The 26,880-nt window shown below is 43.5% G+C and overlaps 2 protein-coding genes across 2 annotated transcripts; one reads left to right on the top strand and one right to left on the bottom strand.

Annotated features, from left to right (window-relative positions):
- Window positions 1-194: 194 nt before the first annotated feature.
- LOC137589084 (transmembrane protein 60-like) lies at window positions 195-2,258 on the top strand. Its single transcript, XM_068306548.1, has 3 exons — window positions 195-347; window positions 625-754; window positions 891-2,258. Exons 2-3 carry the CDS (start codon window positions 671-673, stop codon window positions 1,206-1,208), a joined length of 402 nt encoding a protein of 133 aa, XP_068162649.1. The 5' UTR covers window positions 195-347; window positions 625-670; the 3' UTR covers window positions 1,209-2,258.
- Window positions 2,259-7,134: 4,876 nt separating this feature from the next.
- On the bottom strand, window positions 7,135-25,207 carry LOC137589643 (lysine-specific demethylase RSBN1L-like). Its single transcript, XM_068307508.1, has 9 exons — window positions 24,326-25,207; window positions 19,895-20,038; window positions 17,793-18,331; window positions 17,542-17,700; window positions 13,028-13,165; window positions 12,173-12,315; window positions 9,662-9,832; window positions 9,458-9,566; window positions 7,135-8,796 (listed from the first exon to the last, which is right to left on the bottom strand). Exons 1-9 carry the CDS (start codon window positions 24,960-24,962, stop codon window positions 7,135-7,137), a joined length of 3,702 nt encoding a protein of 1,233 aa, XP_068163609.1. The 5' UTR covers window positions 24,963-25,207.
- Between the last annotated feature and the right edge of the window lie 1,673 nt (window positions 25,208-26,880).

Raw genomic sequence — 26,880 nt, 5'->3', positions numbered from 1 at the left:
ATCGAATTCAAATACGGTTTTTGATCGTAACAGAAAGAGCTTTACTCACCTCTAGTGGACAGTACAATTCACTACAGGGAAAACTTACAATGAGGTCGCGCATTTATAAAAGTATTACGGTTTAGCTTCCAGGGATGACGGACTTAAAAGGAACGTGACGTTGCAAAACTAGGACCAATAGGCTTCGGAGGTGGGCGGGGCAGACAGAGATAACGGACCGGAGACAGCTTGTTATCGAGAATGGGCACCTCTGTCAATAATTATGTCGAATAATTGTGAATATTTGTGGCGGATTTAGCGGAAGGAGGGACGAACATGGTGGACAGCGGTTTAAAAATACAGTGAAAGTAAGTCGGATTTGGACGTCTTTAAAACACTAAATACGAACGCTATTGATCCAAGAATGCTAGCTGTCACTTTAGCATGAGCTAACAAACAAATAGGGGAAATGACAGGTTTGTCTCCAGCTGTTGTTGCTTCATATTAACAACAATGCCACGTTTTCCACTGGCATTAGCAGCTGTTTCATCTTTGCTGTTTTATCTTACATGTCGGTTTCCTTATGGCAGTGACATCAGTCTTTAATATCTATTATAAAAGCGCCTGATTGGTTGTTGTCTCCAGCATCTGCTTCCTGGTTTCCTCATCAAACCTGTCCGCGATCGGTGGGATGTCTCTGGCTCAGAGGGTTTTGTTGACCTGGGTCTTCACCCTGGTCTTCCTCATCATGTTGGTACTCAAACTGGACGGAAAGGTAGGGGTCATTCTGCTAAATCAAGATACTAAACATCTGTAAATGTTAACTTACTGTTTTGCATATATTTAATTCATTATTATCTACTTACCCATGATATAAAATGACATGGCATTCTCCCGCTGTTCCTTTATAGGTACAGTGGAATTGGTTCCTCATCTTCCTCCCCGTCTGGGTCTTCGATGGCATCCTCATCCTCATGCTCGCCATCAAGATGGCTGGGCATTGCAAGCCTGGTTACGACCCACGCAACGGCTCCCCGGACCTGCGTCTCAGAGCCTGGTATCTGACAGCCATGCTGCTCAAACTGGGCTTCTGCCTGACGCTGTGCGCCAAGCTGGACAAGCTGGCGGATGTGAAGCTGACATTTGTGTGCATACCACTCTGGACCATGTTACTGGGAGCACTGGTGGAGCTGGGGCTGAATATCTTCCCTGAGAGGAGAGAGGCCTGAGAGCGACTTGACATCAGCTGTAAATCTCAATATGAATTGTTACATCATATTTGCTAAAGATAGATTTGCTCCTTATGACCACGACTTTGTGAATTGAATCTCGGAGATTGAGACTCAAAAGAAATCTACTTATGATGATTGGTAAATCTGTTTAAGAATGAGAATAAAAGCATGGTCAGTCCTCAGTGGAATTGGCTGTAAGGGCTTCATAAGGGCTTGTCTGTCAAAATTGATCAACGTGGCTAAAATTGGCTCTTTTAAAATGTCACAAACAGATCTTGTATATATGTTTAAGACTACTGTGAAATATGCACTGGAAGAATCTTTAACATCCATCAGTGTTTGCTTTTGGTTCGATCTGAAGACGTCCAGTATTGTTTTCTCGTGTTTATTTTTGCTGTATATAAGCTAGCCCAGCTGCTCTCTGAATCAGTAGTTTGGTGAATTGTGTCCTTTATGCAAGGACATGACTGTAACATTCATTCATTGGTACCAGAATAATGGCAGGTACATCTTCTTATACATGCTGTAGATATTGTGTGCCTCTTTTTCTTGTCATCCCTGAGCTGCTGAGAGTAGCTGGACAAATAATATTTCAGAAATGAAGTCATTAACAAAGAGGTTTTTCTGCCACTTAGAGCTTATGACTTTGCTAATTTAAGGAATCGTCCGAGGCCATAAAAGCATCTGGGAACATCTTGTTTTCCGTTTTTCCCACAGGCTGCATCCTCCGTCCGCATAAGGTGGCTTTTGTGTCTGTAATTCATGTAAATCAGCACGTGCTCCATGAATCACTAGAAACAAACCCTTGATGTGCATCAATTAAATTACTGGGATGTAAAGATGAGATGGAGCTCATGAGATCATTTTCACGACTCGCTGGTCCAGCTGACATTGCATGAGGTCTGTCTCATACCTGTTGTTTTAGTATTTCAATTACATTCTTTGCGTTATTTTGCACTATGTAAAAATTAGAAGACAAGGGCGTTTTTACATCTGAAGTATTTGATAATTAATGCATGTCTTGTAAAAGAAAAAGAATAAATGTTTTCTATTAAAATAAATTGTCTTGTAAATTAATGTACTGATACTGGATAAATTGGTGTAGTTGTGACGCTGATGACACATTTGTAGAGTCCATAAGAAACATCAGTTAGACAACAGAAAACACTATTCGTAGTTGGAGGAAGTCTTTTCATGCTGAAGTATTGAGCATGTTACTTTTTTATGGCTTGTATTTAACTATATGAGAGTAATATTGCTATAATCCTTTGTGTACACAAAGCACCAGCTGTTGTGTTGCTGTCCTCAACAAAGGAACTCAAAGTCAGACACTAGATATCCCCATCAGACACTACACCATTAACACTGGTCATCATCAGAGACACATCTGAGTGTTCTGTACTCAGCCTGTGTTAAGTTGTCATTGAGATGCAGTCGAACCTCAGGGAGAACAACCGAAGCAAGTATGCAGAAACAATGTGGAGAAACGGCCTCTCAGATGGGATGCAGTTAAGTTGAACTTGAAATTCTTACATGTATGTAATTCCTGAACACACGCCAGCGTGTTACTTGCTGACAGACGTTTACCTCAGCCACCAGCAATCCTATAAAGACTATTAATAGACAAGCAATAAACGTAACAGCATCTATAATTAGTTATTTGTGCAGTCTTTGGCACTTTGGTAAACTTTATACTTCACACTACTTTGTTTATATTTCACGGATGCTTAAATAAATATTAAATAATTATTATTGACAGGTATATTCCTAGAACCCTGCGAAGAGCTGGCGTCTTATCTTGGGTGTACCCTACCTTTTGCAAAAGGTAGACTCCAGCACACCCGTGATTCCCACGGCGGAAAAGCGACGAAAAATGAGACGATTACGATAATCTCGTCTACAAGATACTGGATGGATGAATGGTATAGTTCTTAAATAGACATAAACAGGTTTAATTTTTCTGAAAAGAAAAACAACCTATTTTACAAATTATTTTTGAAAACTTATTCATGACTCTGCTTCTTTTTTTTTCTAAATTTACACCAACATTTTATAGTTTCATGTCCCCCGACATTCCAATAAAGTCCAAAATCCAAAATCTGGTAGTTTATACAGTATTTAACAGATGGTTAAAAAAACAACACAGTTCTCAGAATATCTCATGGGACACTCGTGAAAACTGCTTGGTGTGGGTAATAATAGTGCAAACCTGTTGACCTAAAATTCTTTTGAGAGAAACTGAGTAAATGCTGGGAAGCACTAGTAATTCCCCATTAAGTAATGGAAATATTTTCAAGCTTCTTCCATCAATACAAAATGAATCATCTGTCCTGTCTGACATGCAGGGAATTAAAATAAAACAGTATGGCCTGCATTGATTTCAGTTTAACTCAACCAGAAGGCACATCGTTCTTGAGGAGCGAGCAGAGCACGCTCAGAGTGTGCCGTCTCTGTGATAACACTCAAGCAGTTTCAATGAGGATTTTCCATGTTTTCACTCTAAATCCCTCTTGTTGTCTCCCTCCCAGCTTCCTGCCTCCCTCCCACTCCTCTGTAAAGGTCAGCTGAGCTCCTCTGGTATTCCTTCTGTGTGGGAGAGAGAGAACCACGGGAGCCTCCAAACAGATTGCAAAGGGTTGAATTGAGGTGTATTTGACCCGACAAACACCAGTCTTGAATTATACTACTGCAAGGTGGTGTTGTGCATGAGTTTGTCTGCTCGGATCTCAACTGGTGAATCTGCTGACCTCACTGCTGCAGACTGCAGTGAGTGGGTGGCTCGCATAAGAGCAATCCAGAGAAAACAATGCGACTGTAGTAAATAAATGACAGGTTGAAAACAGTAGTTTTACTAGCTGCAAGTAATGTTTGCAACAAGGTGGAAAATGCAAGGAATTTACAGAATTCATGCCACTTTAAGAAGATATGATACATATTTGTAAGCACTTTGTCCAGTCAACTGCCCCCTACTGGCCAACATGTGTCATTGCCTCGAGGAACTAACAAACTTAATAAAAATGGAGTCAATGGACTCTGACAAAATTGGAATGCATAACCCTTTCTGCAAAGTAGATTCTTAAAATATCCTGCATTAAGTCATGTCACCTCGCTGGCTGAATGGATAATGGATGTTAGCACACAAACGGGCTGAAATTAGCTCCTTTCACACAACCTGTTCATTGTGGCGCCTTGTCGTCGTGTGTGGGCTGTCATAAAGACCTAATGGTTGGTTTTCAAAGGCGGTGTAGAGAAAGGCATTTGCTGCACCACTGTTGACTCCAGACGTCATCACCAGACCAGAAAACATCAAGTCATACTCAAACCATTTCCAGACATAGAACCTTTTATTAGCTAGGCTCATATTTAAAGTAGAAACGACACTACAAGTGTTCTTTTCCTCTTTACAAAACTTCTTTTGTATACTACAGTGCTGACAGTTAAAATAACAAATTAAAAAACAGAATTTGAGATAAAAGAACTCTGGTGAAAACAATGCTAGCCCCTGAAGACTTGTTTCGATCATAATTTTGCCACATTTGTACAAAAAAGTTCCAATCAGGTTTTTTTTTCGAAACCCAAAAATCGTAAAAAGAGCTGCAAAGTTTCGAGCCACAAAGCGAAGAGTTCTGCGTCTGAAATGAAGTCTTGAAGGCATCATGTTTCATTTAACAAAGATTTTTCGAGGCTGGAGTTGAGACCGATCGTCGAAAACACAACCCTGTTTTAAGGGTCATCAACCCGACATTAAATTCCAGTGAGGATAAAAAAAAAAAAACAATAACTGAAATGAATCATGTAAAAGCTCCCATGACAGGACAGAACTCGTTCTCGATATGGCCCCCGGACCATTTAGTAGTTCACAGTTGAGGGCAGGCACTGGGGAAACATTGTGGGCTACATTAGCAAATGAGCAAGACTCCAATATTGATATTAAAATCAATACGTCAATTTTCTCAAGATCTAAATTCCACCACTGAAGAACGAGCATCTAAATCTGATATTCACCGTTTCGAAAACAATACTCTTCTTAGTTAATAATTTACTGTAGTTTTAATGCACAAGAGGTCACTCCAGTTAATGTTTGATAAATAAAACATTTTAATAGACATGATCCTGTAGACAATTTGGATTTAAGATCAATACAAAAAGCGATTGGGAAGAAATTCTTGACAGTCTTGGAGCAAAAGTCCATAAAGAATGAAAAATAAATTTATATAACAAGTGCTGAGGCTTGAATGATTTATGTACTAGTCTTGGAAGCACCTGAAAGAGTTGATAATTCATTATTTCCATCAATATCAGCTTCATTTAAATAGTGGTTGTAAAACAATGATCGGCTTATCTCAGTTAGATATAAAGCTAAACCGCAAAAGTTCTAAAATTACTTGCAGATTACAGAATATTCCAATTATTCTGAACAATTACTAAAAAGTCTAAAAGTTAATCAAGTTTTATTTAGGAGACTTTTTTTTCCTGAGATTTTGGAGGCCCATGTTCAACCAAATTCTTCCTTTGCTGGTCGTTTTCCAAAATGATGGGGGCCAAGTGAGTGTCCAGTGGGCGCTAAATTACACTACCAGCTCTGTCGATGGTGTTGAAGGCTACAGGTGGAAGGTAACACTGACACTTAAAGGATATTGATGGAAAAAAAACAGATTGATAACGTTCTGATGTCTGTACTGTAAATGTGTTAGAAATTGCTAACACATGGAATAATTAGAGTTCATTTTCGACCAGCGAAGCTCATTCTGGACATAAAGAAGATAGAAATTCTGATATCCTGATGCGTCACACATATTTTTTCCTGCATTGATGAAAACAATGCTGCCACAGTGAAGCTGGCCTTTTGGATATAAAGATTGTTACACAACCACTTTTATCCTGGTTGACATTCATATTAAATTCTGTCATGATTAGCAAATAAATTCTTCAGTTAGAGCTAAAAATGTCTTACTTGTGTTCAGTGTGACCCTTGACCTTTAACCGCCATAATCCAAGCTGATACTTTGTTGGATGCTTCACATGCGATTCCAGTGCAGTGAAGCTAATCAAACAGACAGGAGAGCGGTACCAATGTCAAACTTTTGGCAAATCTTGAACTGTAATCCTTTCCCGAAATATTCCGTTAATGTAAGAAATCTTTTTTTTTTTTTTTTCCTATAAAATGTAGCTTAATCAACTGACTTATAACGGACATGTAGCTTAGCAAACACTTCGAAGAACTCCTCAGTAAACGTGATTCAATGGGACGTTACCGTCTATTATTAGAGCTTTTAAAATCAGAATAAACATACTAGTGATTTTAATCAACATATAAATAAGAGGGAAATTAAGTTACTTTAAATTTAACAGATTATTGCAGAGCGTTATCGCTCCAGTACAATATTAGGGAGAACCACTACATTATCGTATTGATGATGAGATCCATCAATATACATATACGTATATTTATATATGTCATGTCAATATATTAGTGCATTGTACAATGTGAGAATTGACCCATTGTTACTCCAGAAACAGTCTTGGGCACAAAAAAATACACAAAATGGAAGCATTAGCTGCAAGTTTAAAAAAAGACACCATAACTATGACCTCTTGTATAAATATTTGACGCACAGTGGACAGAAGTCTGAAGGCTTGTTCTGATGTTTGAGTTTTGTCAGAATAATTAGCCTTAAATATGATTTTAATCCATGATGAAATATGGATATAATTATGAATAAATGCTTTTGATTTTCAATGTTTTTTAACCCGAGCAAAACTGAAGCATGGGTTCAATCTGAACCAGTCGAATCAAAATGTCTGGGGGGTGGGGGTGAATAAAATCCAATTCTGCTGTACTTAAATGTCCGTTCTGTATTCTTTTTTTACAACATCGAGCGAAATAAAAGCTTTAAAAAGAGCATCTTTATGTACAAAAGACCTATAAAATCTGTTTTTGCTCCTCTTCATGCTTCAAGGGGGGAGGGAGGACGGGAGGAGAGGGCTGAGGGGGCGGCGGTAGAGAGGGAGGAGGGGGAGGCGGCGAGGAGGAAGGGGGTGGCGGGGGGTGAGGGAAGGGGGGCGCCGGGGATTGATATTGTGGCTGCGGCGGGTAAGGGCTGGGGGGTTGAGACAGGAAGGACTGAGGGGGGAGGTAGTGGTGGGAGGGGAAGTGAGGAGGGAAGAAGGATTTGGCGTGTGGGCTCATGTACTGGTGGGGGTGCGACAGGTGAGGGGGGAGGGACGGCGGGCTGCTGGGGGGAGGGTAAGGCTGCGACTGTGTGAAGTTGGGTTGGTGCGGCGGGTAGAGGTGAAGCGGCACGTTCTGACCCAGGAAGGAGTTCATACCTTGGGGAAGGTGGGAGTGCGGCATGAGAGGGGGGTAAGAGGGGGGGAGCATGTGGGGGAGGTTGGGGGGTGAGACATGCTGGGGTGTGTATTGCTGCATGTAAATCCCTTGATGCATCTGAGGCTCTGCGGACGTCCTGGAGTCGACGCAGTGAGTCCATTTCTCCTGGAGTGTGTGCATCCGCGAGTCCGTGTGTGTCCGTGCCCCCCCGTGTGTCCGTGCCCCAGCGTGTGTCCGTGTGTCGGCTGGCGAGCCAGCGGGGGCGTATGTGTGCGCGTCCGCAGAGGACGAACTGTGTGGCGGCCAGACATCCGAACGCGCCTGCGTCCGGACGTCCGAAGCCGAGGGGTCCTTGTCATTCGGGTGATTCGACTTAAACGAGGAAGGCAGCTCGGTCGCCGTGGAAACGGCGGGAGGACGGAAGTTGGAGGAAGAATCCGCAACAGGCTTCGGGCCGGTCAGGGAGGATACAGGAGTTATTGAGATGGACTGAACGGACGATGGAGACGAGGTAGAGGATGGATTGGGCGCGGCAAAAGAGGAGCGTAGAGGAGTCGCTGTGGAAGGCGACGAAGAGGAGGAAGACTTGACGGAGGATTTAGAGGAGCTTCCGCTGGAAGACGTTCGGTTGTGATGGTGATGAAGGTGCTTGGATGAGGCTGCTTTGGGTTTGGTGTCCTGGTGAGGAGGATGAGAGGCAGGAATGAGAGTCGAGGGAGATTTATTCTTGCAGACAGGCAATGAAGGAAGTTCTGCTTTTCCTTTAAGAGGAGGCGAAAACTCAAGTTTGAGTTTCCCTCTTTCTTTCACCCGCTCTCTCTCCTCTCCCTCTCTCTCGATGCTCGCGTTCGAGTCCGCGGGGGGAGCAGGGAGCCGAGACAAGACAGGAGAATGTTTTACTTCCTTTTTGACAGCTGGCAACGTCCTGTTTCCTGCCACCTCCTCGTCGTCTCTCACCTTCCTACTTTCCTTCACTCCTTTCTCACCCTCCTCTTCCTCTGCATCCTTTTTCTCTTCCTTCAACTCCACCTCTTCCTCCTCTTCCTTAACTTCCTCCTCCTCTTCCTCCACCTGGTGGTATTGTTTTAAGCGGACGTGCCACGCCAGGCTGCAGACGGACGACACCGTCTTGAACTGGTGGACCACGTTGCGCGGGATGAAGTAGATGTCGTCGTGACACAGGCGGATGCGGGCGTAGCGGATCCCTTCGCGGCGCAGCTGGTTTAGTTTGGCGTCATCCACCCACTGCACGCACTGCAATGAGAAAGATGGGTGGAGGGTTCAGATGGAGGAAATGAGGCAGGCGCATCAAAATAAAATATTAGTGTTGCTTTTACAGATAGAAAAACGCTTTTCGCATTTATTTCAGACATCCCTTCCTATCTTTGAGCTGCTGTGTGGATAATTTTGTGCCGTTAGGACTTAGAAGGCTCTGTTACCTTTACAGAGACGTGTTCAACAACTGGAATAAATGACATGAAATGATAAAACATGAAATCATATTCAGTCGCATTCCAAAACCAGCCTGCTGTATTTAAGTGTCACCATTACTATTACATTATAAAGGTTAGTCTGCTGTTTTTCAAATGGGACCAAATAAACAGGTTCACGTTACTGTTTATTTATTCTATATGTTTTACATAATTCCCTATGAGGTAGCATTAATACTGGGTTGGTCAACGTGATTGAATAAAATTAACTAAACCAAAAAATGTTTGTTTCCTGATACAATTTCTCTAATTTGAGGCAGTTCAACTAGTGGCCACCAGGTGGCAGCATCCAACAACAAATTACATAAACTACTCAGAAGTGCAAAACAGGTGTTATATTAAGGTAACACTGAGGAATGGCATAGCAGAGATGATTCTAAAATGTGTTTTTGTGTGTGCCTGTGTGCGTGTGTGTGCTATGAAACCTGAGACAATGGAGGTTCATGCAGGTCCAGCTGCAGCCTCTGAACTACGTGAGGGAAATCACCGGCGTGGAAACACACGACGTCTTTGGTTACACGAGGAGGGTCTGAGCTGAGAGCGGGGGGAAGACAGGGCGAGAGCGATTACATCACATCCTGCTGGCGTGCGCCGCTTCTTAAACAAAACATCAAATGTCTCACACCTACCTTTCTCCGGACCGCACCGCCTTCAGGACCCCCACGGCGGCTGTGGTCTCGCGCTCGAAGCCCTGACCGATGTGATCGGCGTGGGCCCGGGTCCGATCCTCGAACAGCATCTCTCTGGGCTCGCTGGTCCTGGGCAGCGACTGCAGCAGGTTCTTCACCTCATTGGTGGAGCTGCAGCGGGACGAAAGGAGACACACAACATGTGTTTTACCAGGACATATCTCCTCCCCACCTCCTGTGAGTGTGTGTGTGCGTGGGCAGCTCTGTTTCTCGCTTTATTTCCTCCCCACTGTGATAAAATAACAACACCATACTGGCTTTATCTGCTGGGGGAGTCGTTATCGTGACACTGATGTGATCCAGGCAGCACCAGTGTGGCTGGAGGAGGCTGCAGAGTATGAAACCCAGCATTAGAGTGGGTTTTCTGCACATTCTAATTACATTGGACGGGTTGCAGGTGAAATAGGGTGAAGAGATCTGCACACCATTAATGTCACAAAGTCCAGGTCCATACAGTGAAATAGGATAGAGCCAGAGGACGAAAACATACATCACTGTTGTAAAACAACCTTACTAGATGTCTCACAGTAGTAGACTTCAAATAAAAGCCACGTTTGCAGATGTACTGAGGCTTTACTGGATCAAGAATATTTTCTCTGCAGCAAATTATTTTTGCGCTTTCATGTCTGCTGGTGGCTAAAATGACTTTTCCTGCACGATCAGCGTGGAGTCCAATTAAATTCTGAATGCAAAACACTGCTGGTGAATTACTACAAAACCTTTGTGCGCTTTGACAAAACAAGAAGAAATAGATTTCAATAATCTAATGCACACAAGTGCTTTTACTCCTCGGCTTGTGTGCAAGAAGCCGTGATGCCAAACAAAAGAAGCACTGCAGGCGGCTCGCTACTGGATCGGTGAGTCAGACTGGAGCTGCAGTCAGACTCGGGAGAAACACACACACACAGTCCATAAGAGAATCCTTCAAGGGTGTAACAAAGACAGACACAGACACACACATACACACGCACGGATGAACCATCCAAGCTCAACACTTAATTGTGCGTTAATTCATTTGGAGAGAAGAGGAAAGAGGCAGGAGTGTGTGAAAGAGAACCAAAAAGGCATTGGGAACACAATGAGTCCGGCTACTAACGTCTTTAACCATCGTGTGTGTGTGTGTGTGTGTGTGTGTGTGTGTGTACAAATAATCAGGGTGGATTTCTGTGCGTGTTCAGCGTAATAGAGGAGTGTGGAGGGAGATAAAGTGGGAGAAACTAGAGCGACGAGAAAGGGAGCGGAAGGATAAGGCAGTCATAAAAAGGGGTGTAAAGAACGGGGGGGGGGGGGGCAAAGAGGGAGTCACTATCTCTGACCACAATCACTGTTAATATACATCTTAAACCCGCTGCATTCACTCCTGGAAAGGTCGTAGATCACGTTTATGCTCAGAGCGCTGAGCCGGTGTGAGTCCAGGGCTGCAACTCTTCATTATTACTCATTAATCTGTCAGCTACTTTTTTCTGTTAATTAAAAAGAAAAGAAGGAACTCGTGAGCCAAAAAGTAGTCAAACACCACCATGCAGACACTTTTTAAAAAAAAATTTCAACAAAATACTGAAATAAAAATTCTTAACCAACAGCATTGAAGGGGAAGTTACCGGATGATTGAATCCATGGTGCATTTTAAATCTAAAGAAGAAGCCAGCGTTCTGCATCAGGCCTCCATCCTGTTCAATGCAATTACGTCCGTCGCGTTCATTGGTTATACCCAGAATCATTTTGGATTATTTCCATCATCTGAAATCTCAGAATGAGTCTCAGTGCTGCCAGAAAAAAAAGAAGCTGAACCCCGAACAGAATGTTTCCTCTGCAGCTTTCAAAATATGGTCAAACTGCAGAGGAAACCTCTTCTGTTTTTTTAATGCATTTTCCTTTAAACACACAGATGGACATAGGAAGAAAACATATGCATCGCCCTGGGTTATTAGATGTATGTAGTTTCCCTTTAAAGTTCCTGGAGATACGATCACGTTAACGGTGCCATAAATCAGCTGAAAGCAGGAAAGAGAGGTCAAGAGGAGGAAACAGAAGATAGACTGTCGGGGCGATTGAGAGAGAAAGACGGGAAAGATGTAACAAGGTAGAGGACGAGTTTAGAAGATGTCAACAAGGAAAACGTCTTTAAATCACCATCAAGTGATGAGAGGATGAGAACGTTCACGAGTGAAAGAAGAGAAACTCCCTCTATCTTTCTGTCAATTCATCCGTGTCGGTGAAAACAGATTCAGCCACAGCTGTTACACAAGTGTTTTCGACGGCACACACGCAAAAACACTCGCACATTTTCCTGAAAGTCACGTTGTTCAAACATCGCCAGCGATTGAAGCGTAACGAGTGTGCAACAAGAAAATAACAGGCGTTCATGTTCAGTGAAGTTTGATGACGCTAACATGAATAGATTAGCACACATATTCCAGATATAAATGTATTTAAACCTGCTGGACTCACCGTTTTCTTTTGAAAGGGGACTTTGGTATATCAGCTACCGGTATCATCTGCTCTCCGGGTCTGACCCACATGATGGGACCGTCATCGCTCTCCGTGGGATCCATCAGCGTCAGACTGGAGAACGTTCCCCAAGGGAGAGTCCGCTGCAGCCGGGACGACAGAGGAGAGGAAGAGTCAGTCAAACAGTTTAGAAAGTATTTAATCTTCTGTACACGAAAAAAAAAGAAACTGCCACACTGAGCAAAAAGTCGACGACTGACTTCCTCATGTAGAATCACAGCCAAAGCTCTCGACAGATAGGAGGCACCGGAGGAGAAGCATCGTTTGATTTTGCGAGTATAGCATCACTCTTCCTTCTCGCTGGCAGGAAGGAGATTTGAAGTGTCAACACAGAAACGCAAACAGCAGAAAAGATTGTCCCTCTCATTTCGGGGAAGGCAAACACACGGCTTTTGAAAGTTTGGAAAAACCAACATGGAAGTCGACATCTTCTTCTCCCGCAGCCAATGAGATTATTAGTTCTGAGCGAGGGGGAAACATCGGTTTACTTATGGAACGGGTTATTAAGTCTGTGAAGCTTCAGCAGAAACGGATGTTTCAGGAAGGCATGATGTCAGTTAAGCAACGAATTTACTTCAGGTGCTGCCGCTGCACATTTAACTTCATCCCAGGACTGCTGAGATGGATTTCCGTCGCCTTCAGGGCGCAGCGAATCGCAGCTTCCTCATTTATTCTCATTGCGCATCGTCACGTTCTCCTACGCCGATCAAGAAGTCAAGCTCTGCTGTTACCGTCCAAAGCGAGATCCATTCATCCGTCCCGCTGCTAATTAGCATACCGAACACCCGTACTCACCTTCAGGAAGGGCGACTCCTCCAGCATGCCAAGGAATTCTGGGAAATAATCGCCGACCTCCTCGTCCACGGCGCCCACCAGGCTGATCTGCCTCATCGCTCCTGCTCTGTAGGTGCCATTACTGTAGGTCCTCCTCACCTGCAGCGACGGCACAAACACAATGTGAGTTATGACCTTATAACGGAACTCACTATAACACACACGCCATCAAACACTCCGCCACACGTGAAGCCAGTAAAAAGTGGAGGGAACATTTCAGCAGGATGACGACTGTGAGAGGAAACACGTCTGCTTTATAAATAACAACAAACGAAAGCACAACATCACACAGCCGTGTGTGGCGAGCGTTGGCGGCTCCACCGGCATGACTCAACAGACGGTTTGGAGCCCTTCACTTGGCTGACAGAGCGTGAGTGAGTGTGTGTGTGTGTGTGTGTCTGTCTGTATGTGTAATTTGTGCAGCATGTGGCCTGCATGTAGTGTTCTTAGCTGATCGAGGTGTGTGCGTAGGCTGCTGGCCTGCGATGAGTCATCAACTGACAAGACAGACATGGGTATGGGGGGGATATGGGGGGGTTCATAGAAGAGACACAATGCAGCAGAGAGAGAGAGACAGGTGGAGAAAGTGAGACGGGTTAATATTATTGAGGTGAAGGAGCGAGGGAGGACCGAAAGAAGGAGTGATGAAGAGGAAGGGGAGGGGAGGTGGAGTGTGATGAAGACAAAAGAGGAGAGATGAACGCGGGCTGGAGAGGATGATGGGAAATAATGAAGATGGAAAATCTTCACTGAAAGATGACTGGAGGTGGAGGTGTGTCCTTGAGCAAGGCATTAAATCCCCACACTGGCTGGACGGGAGCCGATCACACCTCACCCGTCATTCCTAGAAGAACGTGTGTGTTTGTGTGTGTTTGTGTGAGACTCTACTATTCAATCTTTTTCTTATTTGTACGATTAATAATCATATATCATCAAAGCAATTTAGAGAAACAAAACAGTGCATTTTTTCAAGGGACAACTTGAGATCAAACAGTTTAAACCTGAAGACGTCTAGAAAGAGACACAAATCACACAAAGCGAACAAAAACATAACCCTCAAAGCTCGAATTAACAAGTATGAGGTATTATTATTTAAGAACGGACTTTAAATGTTGATGCATGTTCAAAATGTCTTGTCTTGTTTTGCTCACTTCATTTCACGATGAGATCCTGGTCACATGACTGCAAATAAAAAAGCTGAAAAACACTCACACACAACTTTGTGGTGTCACTGAGTCAATGACCTAAATACTGAGAGGAAAGTGTGTGTGTAGAAGCACAGAAAGACTCGTAAGCGGCTGAGTGGATGTCAGCCAGCGTGTGTGTGTGTATGTGTGTGTGTGTGTGTATGCAGTCATTTTTCCACTCACTTATAACTGTGTGCACTTATTAGCATTTATTTTCTGTGTGTGTGTGTGTGTGTGTCTGTGGGTGTGTTTACACAATGCATAATTTAACAGCGGAATAACCCCCATGCTGACAACAAAGAGCCTCTGAGTATCACTGCCTCCGATGAATGGTTAAATTTAACAGTTAGCGAATCGCTCGTACACTCAGACACACACACACACACACACACACACACACACACACACACAAACACACACAAACACACAGCTCATCTTTTAGAATCGAAAACAAACAGAAGGAAACAGGAAACGTGACAGACTTCCTCAGAACGGTTCGAGATGCGAGATGCGCAGTTTTGCTCTTTATTTACTTTTTTTCATTACGCTGATAAATATAATAACCTTCACTTCAAAAAGAAAGACGCTGCTGCACAAAAACAAACTATTTTTCCTCTTCTCCCTTTTTAAAATGAACTGCAACTCATTCGGGATTCCAGGTTTAAAAATTTGCAGGATTATTACACGTAATTATCATCACTGTCATCCTCCACCGGCATCACTTTCTTTGCAGAGTTTCTTTAAACAGATCATCTCATTCCCTCTGCACTCTCCTCTGGCGGTTATATCCAGATAATCTATTTTTCTCTCATCTGTCAGCGTCTCCATCTCGTGTTACTCTCCCTTCCTCTCTCTCTTATTCCTGGTCGTGTTTCCATTTCTGCTTCAGCCACTGAAACCACTTGTTAATTCTCCTCTTGTCCTCGACACCTCCTTTACTCTCTCGTTCTGAGGTCATGTGGTGGCAACCCGTCCTGACGCTGACCTCTATAGATTTATGTAATCTCTGCCTCGACTTCAACACAGCTTTGAGCGACAGTTTCTCATCCATGCAGCAGAACAAGCGACCTGCATTCCGTGGGCGAGGGCACGTCTGACTCCATCCTGAGTCCTGAACTAGAATCAATATTTTTACTTCAGCATCTGACTTCAATGTCACAAGAGATTTATTTCTTAACTGGAGAACGCAGTTAAAATAATGCCTACTGCATGCATTTTTGCAAAACAGTGTGGGTTGTTTGCTTGTCCTACAGCTTTATAGAGAAACCAGGGTTGGCTTCAGACATGCAGGACTCCGTCTCTCTGAATCCTGACCACCTTCAGCCACACATCTTAGGAATGTGCTGACAAAAACACAGATCTTTCGGTCAAATGGGCTATGTATGGAACATTGTGACTCTGGATTGTGCAAAAATAAAAATTCCAAAGTTTAAGCATAAATAATTGTGACCAGGTGATCACGGATACACAGTCTTTCCAAAACTGCCTTTTTTTTGCACAATAATTACATCGGCGCCACCTGTTGGGAGGGCGCAGACCGTCGGAATCACTCACATGAGGTTTCATTTTACTAATCTATTTCAGTTTATGTCATGGTTAGTCTGACTTTAGCTTCTAAACGTCCCGGGTGTTACTGCTAGCATTCCGCTATGAGCACAACACCAGCGTACGTTTAATATCCAACTAAAAAGCAGCGGTGTGTTCTTCTGCTTTGTGTTAATGTGTGGATATTGTTACACGGGAAGAGTATTGGGTTGAGCCTCCTCGTGCGTAAACTGTCAAGTTGCTCTTGCTCTGAGAAAATGGAGTGCTGTAATCTGCTATAATCCCCGGCGCCGCTGAAAATGCCTCTAGTCAGGTGATTAATACCAAATACTCACGACCTGAACAGCAGCTGGGCAACTTCTGATGCCTGCAGTCAAACTCAGAACGAACACACACACACACCTTGTTATCTGTTGTGATTTATGTGACTTAGACATCAGGGTTGTGTGTAATGGTGTCTCATTCTTCTTTAGCCCACAGGACAAAATGTAATAATGAGAATAAATCAAGTAAACGTGCATTCAGGTCAAAACCAAGACTTCTACCTTTCCTTTCCTTTCCCCTCTTTCTCTCTCTCTCTCTCCTCGTGTCAAAGCTCCACCAAGCAGAGCAGGAACATAAAGAATGGAGGGATGAACGAAAGGATGAAAGACGAACACAGAGGCAGCAGGCGCAAAAAAAAGGAGGGAGGTGAAGAGAGAGAGAAGCGTGAGAGAAATCAATCTGTGTGTGTGTACACCTGCGCTGTGTGTATATAACACCGTCTGCCCATGCTCACATCTCTGTGTGTATGTGTGTGCGTGTGTGTGTGCACGTCTATTTCCCAAGGTCATTGCTGAGAGCTAAGAGGGAAAAAAAAAAACAAGACCAGCGGACAATGACGTTACCCCTGCAAGGAACAGTATTCTTAAAGGGCCAGCTCAGAACGCATGTTAGCACTGGGGAGGACGGGGGGGGGGGGTCCATTCAGATGCTATGTTACCTGGATTTATTCAAAGACATGCAAAGATGGAGGAAGTTTGTGGATGTAAACAAACAAAAGAACACTTAAATGTTTCATGCGAGTTTAAACTCTTCATCCACCCCCCAATCTCTCCTGTGGTGGTGATGCTGGTCTGGTTGAGTATCTCCCCCAGGGGGATCGAGGCAACAAAAGGCTTTTCATAAGCAAGCTATGAACTGTAAATGAAGACGTCCAGTCGTGTCACAGAGCTCCTACGAGATGATCCAGCACTGACGGCAGCAACCCCCACAGGACTAGAAACACACCCACCGCACCAGAAAGACCCTCACAGCACCAGAAACACCCACACAGCACCAGAAGCACCCCATCATTTCATCCAAATGTTTCACTACTCATAGTTTATCCTCCTTTCCACGTGTATTCTTTCTTTCAAGCTTCCTTCTTCACAAATCTTTAATAATCACACTCACCTACAATTGTAACACAACTCATGTCATGTCAAATCGTTCATAAACCTGTCATATACATATATATACTGAAAACTACATATTTTCCCAATAGAAGAAACACAGAGGACAGAATATAAAAAGCTCGGAGGCATTTGGCCTTTGTAGTTTTGGATTTTTGTGTGATCGCTTGCCATCTGGTCGGCACTATCTGCAAATCCACAGACATTAAAGGGTAAAATCTGCTTGACAGATGATTGGTTCTGTCAGTTCAGCTGAAGTGGGAAACATTTTCTCTTTTTAAACGGGATGTTTCCGACATGCGGGACTGACCTGAGAGTAGAAGTTAGCCATGGTGGTGGTTTCTATGTCCTTCTTTCCCAGTATTTCCATTTTGACAGGCGCTGCCGGGAACTTGGTTGAGAAGTAGTCCAGGAAGTCCGGCAGGTAGCCGGCTTCTCCGTGGATGATCCCCATGACGTAGTGCGCCGCCTGGAGGACGGCCAGCACCGCAGATTAAAATTGATTTTAAATACAAGGAACTGCCAACATCTATGGATCAATCGGATCGATACCCCCCTTACCTTGGAGGTGTCCTCGCTGAAAGCCAAAGTGACAAACTCCTGGGCGAACTGCTGCCGCTGGTCGGTGGAGAGAGAGGAGAGCTGAGAGGTGTAGGCGTGGGCCACCAGGGCCCCCCCGTTAGGCTGGTTCTCGATGTAGATGAACGGGGCGAACTCCAGGCCCGCCATGCCAGGGTAAATGTGATGGGAAGCTGGGGGGGGCTGCGGCGTCTTCATGGTGGACAGGGAGTTGGCGAGAGAGGAGTTTAGGAGGGATGTGGTGGTGAGGGGAAGGGGTGAAGTTTTGTTGTTGGGCGGTGGGTAAACCGGTAGAGGGGACTTAAATAGAGACAGGGAGGCGTTGTGAGCAGGACTGGAGGAGGTGGGTGACGACGAGGGAGGAGGGAGGAGGAGGAGACCGGCGCAAACGGTTTGGCAGGAGCGGTGGTACATCTTCACCCGCTTGTGCTTCTCCCCCTCTTTGTGTTTCTTCTTCTTTTTCTTCTTCACTTTTTTGATTTGCAGCTCCTCCAAGTTGATCTTGGCTTTCTCTTTTTCATCTAGACAGAGGTAGAGAGAGAGAAAGTGTGTCAATACTGAGGCAGGAGTGATAAGCTTGTAAAAAAAAAGAAAATTTGAGTAAGGGAGGTTGGAAGAGAGTGGAGAGAACTCATTCATCCCAGCTTTATAAAGAAGAAACATTGATTTAAGTCTGCAGGTGGATCGATGGAGCAGTCTCATCGCTCTAAGAGGACACTTTTCACTGCTTTACAGCAAATACTCTCCTGACGCAGTGATGGAAGCTCTCAAAAGACTTCCAGTGGAATAAAGTTCAGAGAAAAGTGGAGGGAAAAATCAGGATGGAGAAGACAATTTTGCTTCAGATTGTCAAAAATGGAAAAGAAAAAAAAAAGGAAACAATGGCGTAAAATAAAAAAAGCTGCACCTGGATTGTTGTGCAAGTTAATTTTACCCTGAACACACAAACGCCTTGTAAACACAAAATGTGTTCTAACTATTTTAGGCATGAGTAGACAGATGACTCACTGCTTTTCCCACGTGGTTGAATCCCCCCCCCCAGGACACATGCATAAAATAAATTGAAGAGCCCTGAACTGAAATCACCGTTGGGAATAAAACCTATGACTAAACCAGAAGACGATCAGATCAGAGATAATACTTGACAGGATGAACCTCATGAAGGCCTGAGGTAGGACAGGAGGAGTAATACTAATTTATGCACACAGCTACTGTATTTTCCACCTCTGGTAGAAAAACAGCTTTTCCTGTCAGAACAGCCGTTTGCTGATTATTGATTTCCTGTAGAGGCCTCCTCTCTCTCACTCCTAACACACTCTGGATGATTACATTTCTAACTTCCACTCCATGACTCTGTCCCTGCTAACTTAAACAAACTTAACGCTGGGATTTAATTCTGTTCCTGAACACCTCATCTCTCTCTCTCTCTCCCTCCACTAGATTTAATAATATCCCACACCCAAATCCAGAATCCCAGTTTGTCTCTCGTCATAAACAAACACGATTCAACAGCGGGCTCTCCAGACTTAAATCAGGCTCTCCCCTCCTGCTCCATCACCTCCATTCCTCACTAAAACCCTAACCCAAATGTTCCTGAGAGGGGGTAGCCTGGGGGCAAAGGTCGCCCTTCTGCCAGGGGTCAAATTCCTGTAGGAAAACAAAACAGCTACAACCATACACTGTCCTATCAGCATTGTTAGCATTTTTTCCCCGACACCTACCGGGGGATTTCAGCCAGGGTCTCCACCCGGGTCGTTTTACACCCCCACCCCGAATTATCCTTCTGTTTCCAGGATAATTGAAATGTTTTCTTGCGTTTCAGTTGATCCTGGCGGTGACGTCGCCAGATTTACTAGCCTGAGGTAGCCTTTTATTTGCCACACGTGAGCAGGAAATAGCCCCAGGCTGTGAAGCTTATTCCTATAAACCAGAACATGTTCATCCCCCTCCTCACACCAGCAATGATTTGAAGGAAAATAACGTCTCTGAAAACTCAAGCTCAGTTTTGACATCTGTCATAAGCAACAATGCCAAACGTTAACAGATTCCTGCCTCAACAGCTTTGCACGTGCGTTCACACCCACCTTTAATGGGCTGCTTGACTTCTCCGTTCTCCCTCTTGATCTCGTTGGTCGCTTTGTGTTTCTTCTTCTCCCTCTCTCTGTCTTTGAACTTCTTATCCCTCTCCTCTCGGTCTCTCTCCTTCGCCTTGTCCTTGTTGGAGTGCTCTGTGGACACGGAGAGGACGATTTCAGCTCTCGATGGTTAAAGCAAATCAGAATCGGCACTGGGATTTACTCACACACACTCCACTCTTTTCACTTTGATTTTTTTTTTCTCCTCCGACACCTGAAGTGAACTCATACCAGGCACTTCACCTTGACCATCGTACTTAACTTCTCTTTTATCTCGCCGCTTTTCCTCCTGTACAGACTCTTTGCTTCTCCAGCCGCAGCAAATTCATCTCTCCACCGGGCCTCCAGTCTTATCGCTCATGTTTCCTCAGCCCTATAATTACCTTCCAAATCGCTTTAAGACTGCAGCAGCCACTCTGCATGTTAGATCATAACCTTAAAATTACATCTCATCAGGGTATAGCTCTCATTTCTTCCCTAAAAACCTTCCCTTCAACATGTTCTGCAAGCTTAAAAAACCCTCAGTTGCTTTTGGACGGGTTTTATTTTCCCTTCAAGCGCCTCTCTGTCTGACAGAACCACGTGGACTTGAAGGGAATCTCACAGATCGAGGAATCGCTGCGTACTTCAATTATGAAAATCTGCAAACGGCTCCAGATGAAACAATCCGTTTAAAAATAAATGATAAACCATTACACGTTTTTTAGTATGTGTTAGAGTAGATTTATCACCTCCAGTGGTGCGATTAAAACCTCACCTTTCTTAAAATAACTTTTATTTTAGCCTCTTTTACACCATCTCTCCTTTGATTCTTCACATCCCCTTAAAAACCCTACTTTTATACCCCCCCCTCCCTCCCCACATTTCTTTTTGCAGATTCTCTCTTTTCCTCTGCAAAGAACTTTTTTCTTTGAACTCAGTCGGATCCATCTCTAAAAAGGGATGCAGTGTTTTCAGACTGCTCGCTCTGCTGTGGACCTGCAATCGGGAAAGGGAACGCAGCGGGGTTGGACCCGCTTTTCACCGGATCAAAAGTAGAAAATCCTTTTAAAGTAAAAGGACTTAAAAAAAGAACCAGTCGAGGAATTAGAGGAACATTCATAAACCTTTTCTAATGATTGCACTGAAATGCTAAGACAGCCAGAATCGTAACTGATGAAGACGCAACATGGAGATACGACAGTTTTAAGTCCAAACTGGCTGATACACTAAATTCAAAACTGTCGAAAAATTAAAATTAATTTCACTGGATTGTTTTGTATTGTTCACCATATGAGAAAATTGGTAATCAATGTAAAAAAGTCAAAACAAGACAATCTCTTTAAATTTTAAACACTGCTGTTAATTACATCAAGGTCTTAAGGCCTTTTAATAAGTGTCCTATCTTTAACGCATCACATTTCATTACAGGGGTACACAGCTATGATATTATTGGATGAGGGCTTTAATCAAGATTCTCTTACCCCCTCCTTTGTGGAGGAATCTGAAAGACATCATGAGCACAACACTGAGAATATTGAAAACCACATGAATAAAACGCTGTGCTGTCTGGTAGGCAAATTAATTCAGCAGTAAATTGATTCCCCGTGGCAAACAAGGCTGAAAAAAAAATCCTCTCAGGCCTGTGGTGTGCGTGCAAATGGTGACAACTGTTATAATTCAAAACACAGTCATGAGGCGTAAATTGTTCCAACTATCACTGAAATCAGCAGCTCGACAGACTTTAAACTGGAGCTGGAGACGAAGAGAGTGCCGGACGGTTGAAGGAAGAGCCAAACGCTGATCTGCCTGAATCTGGATAGAGTGACCGTGGAACGACAAGAAACCCGGCCCCTGCAGGAACTCGGGGCCAGATGGCCGGTCAACACCTGCTGCTGTGGCTAATCCACGCTCCATCACTCCGGCTCTAAACACCTCGCAATGACATTCACACCACATCTCATGCAAATGAGCGGGTTTTACTACTGGCTTGCATGTTTTTACGCTTGTTTTTATGTCAGATTGACTTGTTTGTTTTTATTAGTCATGTCTCTACTTCTCCTTTGCACGTTTTGCAATGCAGATCAGTTTCCTGACTTCAGATTCTAATTTTAAGGGTGAATTTGAAACATCTGTCCACGGACGCCAGATGAAAAATTGCCTCTTGGCTGACCGGCACATTTACTGCAACGTGCCGTAACGTGTCAACAACAGGTCACACAGCTGAACGCTGAGGACTGAATGACATCTGACTTCAACAATTTCTTTTGCTCTTTTGCCTTCCCTACAGAGCAATATCACCTCGACTTGGCCTACTTGTTCGCCGGACTGTCAAACTCGTGTCTCTTATTTCAATACCAAAAGTAACCAGGAGTCACTGCTCCCTGGCAGCTGCCTCCACCATAGCGAGCCCACCACTAATAATATTACTGGGATGATGTGATACTCTTTTTGATCCCTGCAGGAACATTCTCCCCTTGCAAGAAGGTCAGGGCACATTTGGCCCCAAGGACTCAAACTCATGTTCTTCTGATAAACTGCAGTCTGTTCAACCGGTGGTGCCAGTTCATCACGTAAACATGTTCAGTAAAAGACGGAGCAGATTCAGGGTTTTTTCCCCCCTTGGGTTATATTAGAATCATTCATAACTCGAACTGTGTCACAGAATCAGAAGTTTCAGCTCACAGAGGAACATTTTAATCAATAAAACTTTCTGTTCAGGGTTATTGTTTCACTACAAAACTCTACTCCTATTCCACTATTAATAATTTTATGAAAAAAATAATTCTCCTGCTGCTGACCATTGAGCGGCTCACAGCGGTGCTTTTCTAAAGAGCACCTCAGCCAGACTGTGGAAGGAGTGCTATTAATTATTGTTACTTACAGCTGCATTTAAAGTTCACCAGGATGAAATTGCTGTAAACTTAAAAATACCCACTGCAGTGTTTTTAAATTTTCTTATGACAGCATTTGCAGTTTTAAAGCAATCATCAAACAAGTGACTTTCAATCAGTCTCATGAATTCTCATTAAAAATGTATTTATTTGGCAAAAAACCCCCCAAACATATTCTAATCCTACTCTGAAGGTTGTGTTTAAAGGCAACCACCAGCCTTTATTGGATCTAAAATCCAATAACGCGTTCAAGCAAGTCCAAAACAGCCTGTTTACAATGCGTTAGGACCGCTGCTACCGTTACGACTACAAGCCAACAACAGGTCTGCTGATGTTAAACACTGACGGCTCTGAACAAGTCACAAGCTCTTTAACTACCGAAGAGAGACATCACATACACACATACACACACATACACACACACACACACACACACACACACACACACACTGAAAAACACAATAGGCACATCCCGGATAATTGATGTGAATGTTTTCACTAGGTGATGTCTCGTCTGACGTCATAATCCCAATGTCGTAGATGTTTTATAATTAATGTAAAATGCTTATTTTTTGATATACATGGATATATAAGGTGCATTATATAAGGCGCACAAAAATGCTGGTTTACCCCCACGCGGCAAAACACCAAAAAAATGTGGAAGAGTTGCGCAAGTATTTGTCATTTGAGATTCCAACGTAATTACTTTAACGTCATAAATAGATTCTACCGTCGTGAAACAAGTGGGTGGAAAAGTGACACCGTCCACACCGTGTAGTGCGTGGAACAACGAGCCGTGGGTCTGTTTCCCACACCGCCTGAGGTTACCGAGGGGGGCGTGGCGCGCCACCAAAACAACACTTGCCCTATAATGGCGGGCGGTTATCATTACGTTATTACACCAGCGTGTAGTTTTACCACACGGAACGTTTAAAAAAAAAAAAAAAAGGAAACAAAAAAACACAAATGCGCAAGAAACGTTTCGGAATATCAATTTAAATATTTCCCCCCAGGCTGTCACGAAAGATATTCCGCGCTAATCCAGTCCGTTTACACCGGATTGTTAACCCACGTCTATTACATTAAAGTAAAGCGCATTGGATGGAATCACTTAAATTAAACCCGCGCGACGTCACTACGTCACAAATCCGCAGCGGCACGAGACAAGAGGGGTCGCGCGACCGCTGCCCCGGAACGCCGCGGTGAAACCGGAGGAACAAGAGGCGAAGACTGGCAGCTACAACCCGTAGAAACGTCGACCGAACCGGGCGGAACTCCTTCTAGAAGGTTCGGACGTGAGCGCAACGACCCGCCGAGGAGTCCGCGGGGCTCCGGACAACAACAATTTGTCCCGAAAAAAACGGGACTGTCCAGACGGATTAGGAGGCGAACGGCTCACGTACAAAAGCTGCGTAGCTTGAGTCCCTCAAAGCACACAACTCTAGTTTGATTACGAAAGACCAACTTTACCAATTCACCCCGAAATAAAGTGATTATAACGGCCTACCTTTGGGTGTCAACATGACCTCCCCGTTCTCCCTCTTCACCGCAGAAGAGTTTTTATATCTGCTGACATCGTTGTTGTTGTTAACAACATTAATCCCGGGTCCGGGGGTCAACAACAGTTTGTGTTTCTTCTTGTCTTCTCCGCCTCCTTTCCCTTTCTCTCTTTCTTTCTCTTTACTCGGTTTCTTGGGTTTGCAGGAGGAAGGCGCTTTGTGGAGGAAGAAGTCGCTCTTTCTGAAGACTTTGTGTGTGTTTGTCCCCGGTTGGGAGCCACTGGTAGCGGGCACCGGAGGAGGGTTGTTGCTGCTCGTCTTGACCGGGCTGAAGCTCCACGAACCCGGGCTGTTCCCATAACTCTGGTGCTTCGCGGGCTGTTGGAGTTTCTCTTTGCTGCTACCGTTGCCTCCCACCCCCGCTTCCCTGCTGAGTTTCTTGGGTTTTACGCTCCGCTCCTCCGCTCGGACCTTCTTGGGCGGCGGCGGATTAATATCCCGGGAGGACTGAGAGCGGTTGCCTAGGGTCTCCTTCGCCTCGGTCGGCTTGACGAGCGCATTTTTGGAGGAAGCGACCGCCGTGACTACCGCAGTCGCAACGGAAGCAGCCACGGTGAGGTGAGCAGAACCCAACGAGGCAGCCATCTTGAGGCTTCTCCCTCTATTTACTCTCTTTCCCCAAAGGCCGCCGCTGCTGCTTTTTTTGCGCTACGTGCAAAGCAGTCAGTGAAGGGGGCGGGGCCAAAGCGGGATTGACAGGCAGGTGGGAGGGGGCGGCGCTAAGATTTGATTGACAGGAAGCGAGGGAAGAAATAAAGGCGGGGTTTAAGCACCGAACGGACTGTTATTGTCAACTCGAGGGGTTTAAACGCACCGTGCTCATTTGTAAATTTACTTTTGTACTTCATGTAATATGAAAATAATAAAGATTGTTTTGTTGTTTATGAAATTTTTCACAATTTTTAAAAACCTTTTACATTTTTCATATTTTTTTTTAAATTAACCAGGTGATTATACCAGATATATCCACAAGTTGTTATCAATTTATTATTTTATGTAGTGGTGTCTCTACGATGAGAACAGAGTTGATAAAACGTTGCGTGAAATCTGGGTATGAATGCAAATTCTGGGTCATTTTTAGTCTTTCCTGATTATTACAACATAGAAATGTTATTTCTAACATTTTGCAAAGAGCATGAGTAATCACTATGATCATCTAAGCATCATTTTCATCTGCAGAAAGGGATTGTAAAGTTACAACTTGCCAGAAGCATTGTGACAAAATTGTTCTATGTTGCACAGCAGAAATGCAGATTTGATGTGTCATAATAACGCAGAATAAGTGTGAGTAAAGGGGAATTTTTCCTTAATACTGTATGCAAAAATCGTCTTTAACACATTAGTGTTTTTGGTGCTTTGAAAAAAAGCTGATGCAGTTTTTACTTTCTTCAGATGGTAGACAGCCTGCTGCTACTGCTCACATATACTGAACACTGATTGGCTATATTTATAAGTCATTACATAACGTGTTAAACTGCTCCATGGGAAAACTGAGGTGACCCAGTTAAGATAGCAACCTGGCGTAAATTATACATGTGAAACAGACTCTGTATTTATGGTGCTACTGTACACATGCTGCTCAAAGGAAACCCTGAATGGATTATCAGCTGTGTAAATCATAGTGATAAAAAAAAGTTGAGAAAGTTGTGTAATTCTAGTAGATGCCTTAAAATACAATTAAAGTATTTTAGTGACTTTATTATCAGAAACCAGTCTGATGTCTTAAATAATTCCTCTATCCTAACTTTTCACCCTATTAAAAAAAATCTTAAATTGTACTAGATTAAGCACAATTTGTACTGAAAATGCACATGGGAATAGTGAGTGGTCTTGAAAGATCTTGAATAGCACTTTTATTAGCCTCAAATAAAACATCTCTCTTTAGACTGTTAAGATTTATGTTAATAGTACATCAATTTACTTCTGCAGATTAACATCTAATAATTTTGCATTTTCATGTACTGTATAATTTATTTGGAATAACCACTGGCTACATATAAGCAGAGGCTGATCAGCCCTTTATGTTCTCCACCTCTGATAAAATTACCCCTCATATTACTTTATGTAGGCATTCAGTATCCTCAGCAGCTGTCTCATATGGGACGGCCCCCTGCTGTGCAGAGAATAACTGAAATTACAAGACTATATGTGAAGAGCTGGTAGCCAGAGGGAGATACATTGAGCGTGTCTTCATGTAAGAGTGTGAGATATCTCAGAAAAAGTTAAAATTTAAAAATTTAAAAAATATACATTCTATATTCCCTGAATGTCAAAAACCATCCATCAACAGGAAATTGTAGGATTTTTTTTATGTAATCAAATTTGTCTTGTGACAAAAAAGTGGAATCATGAAGAACTGGAATCACAGATCAGAATCAGAATTGTTAAAATAAATGGATTTAGAATCCAGCATCAGTTACTTACTAGCAACTTATTTGCTCTATATTGTAAACTAATGCAATATGTATAGAAACAAATTCACTTTACATCATCTTGGATGAAT

The sequence above is a fragment of the Antennarius striatus genome, chromosome 22, assembly GCF_040054535.1.
Source record: "Antennarius striatus isolate MH-2024 chromosome 22, ASM4005453v1, whole genome shotgun sequence".
Lineage (NCBI taxonomy): Eukaryota > Metazoa > Chordata > Actinopteri > Lophiiformes > Antennariidae > Antennarius > Antennarius striatus.
This window is presented reverse-complemented; position numbering and strand designations above follow the sequence as displayed.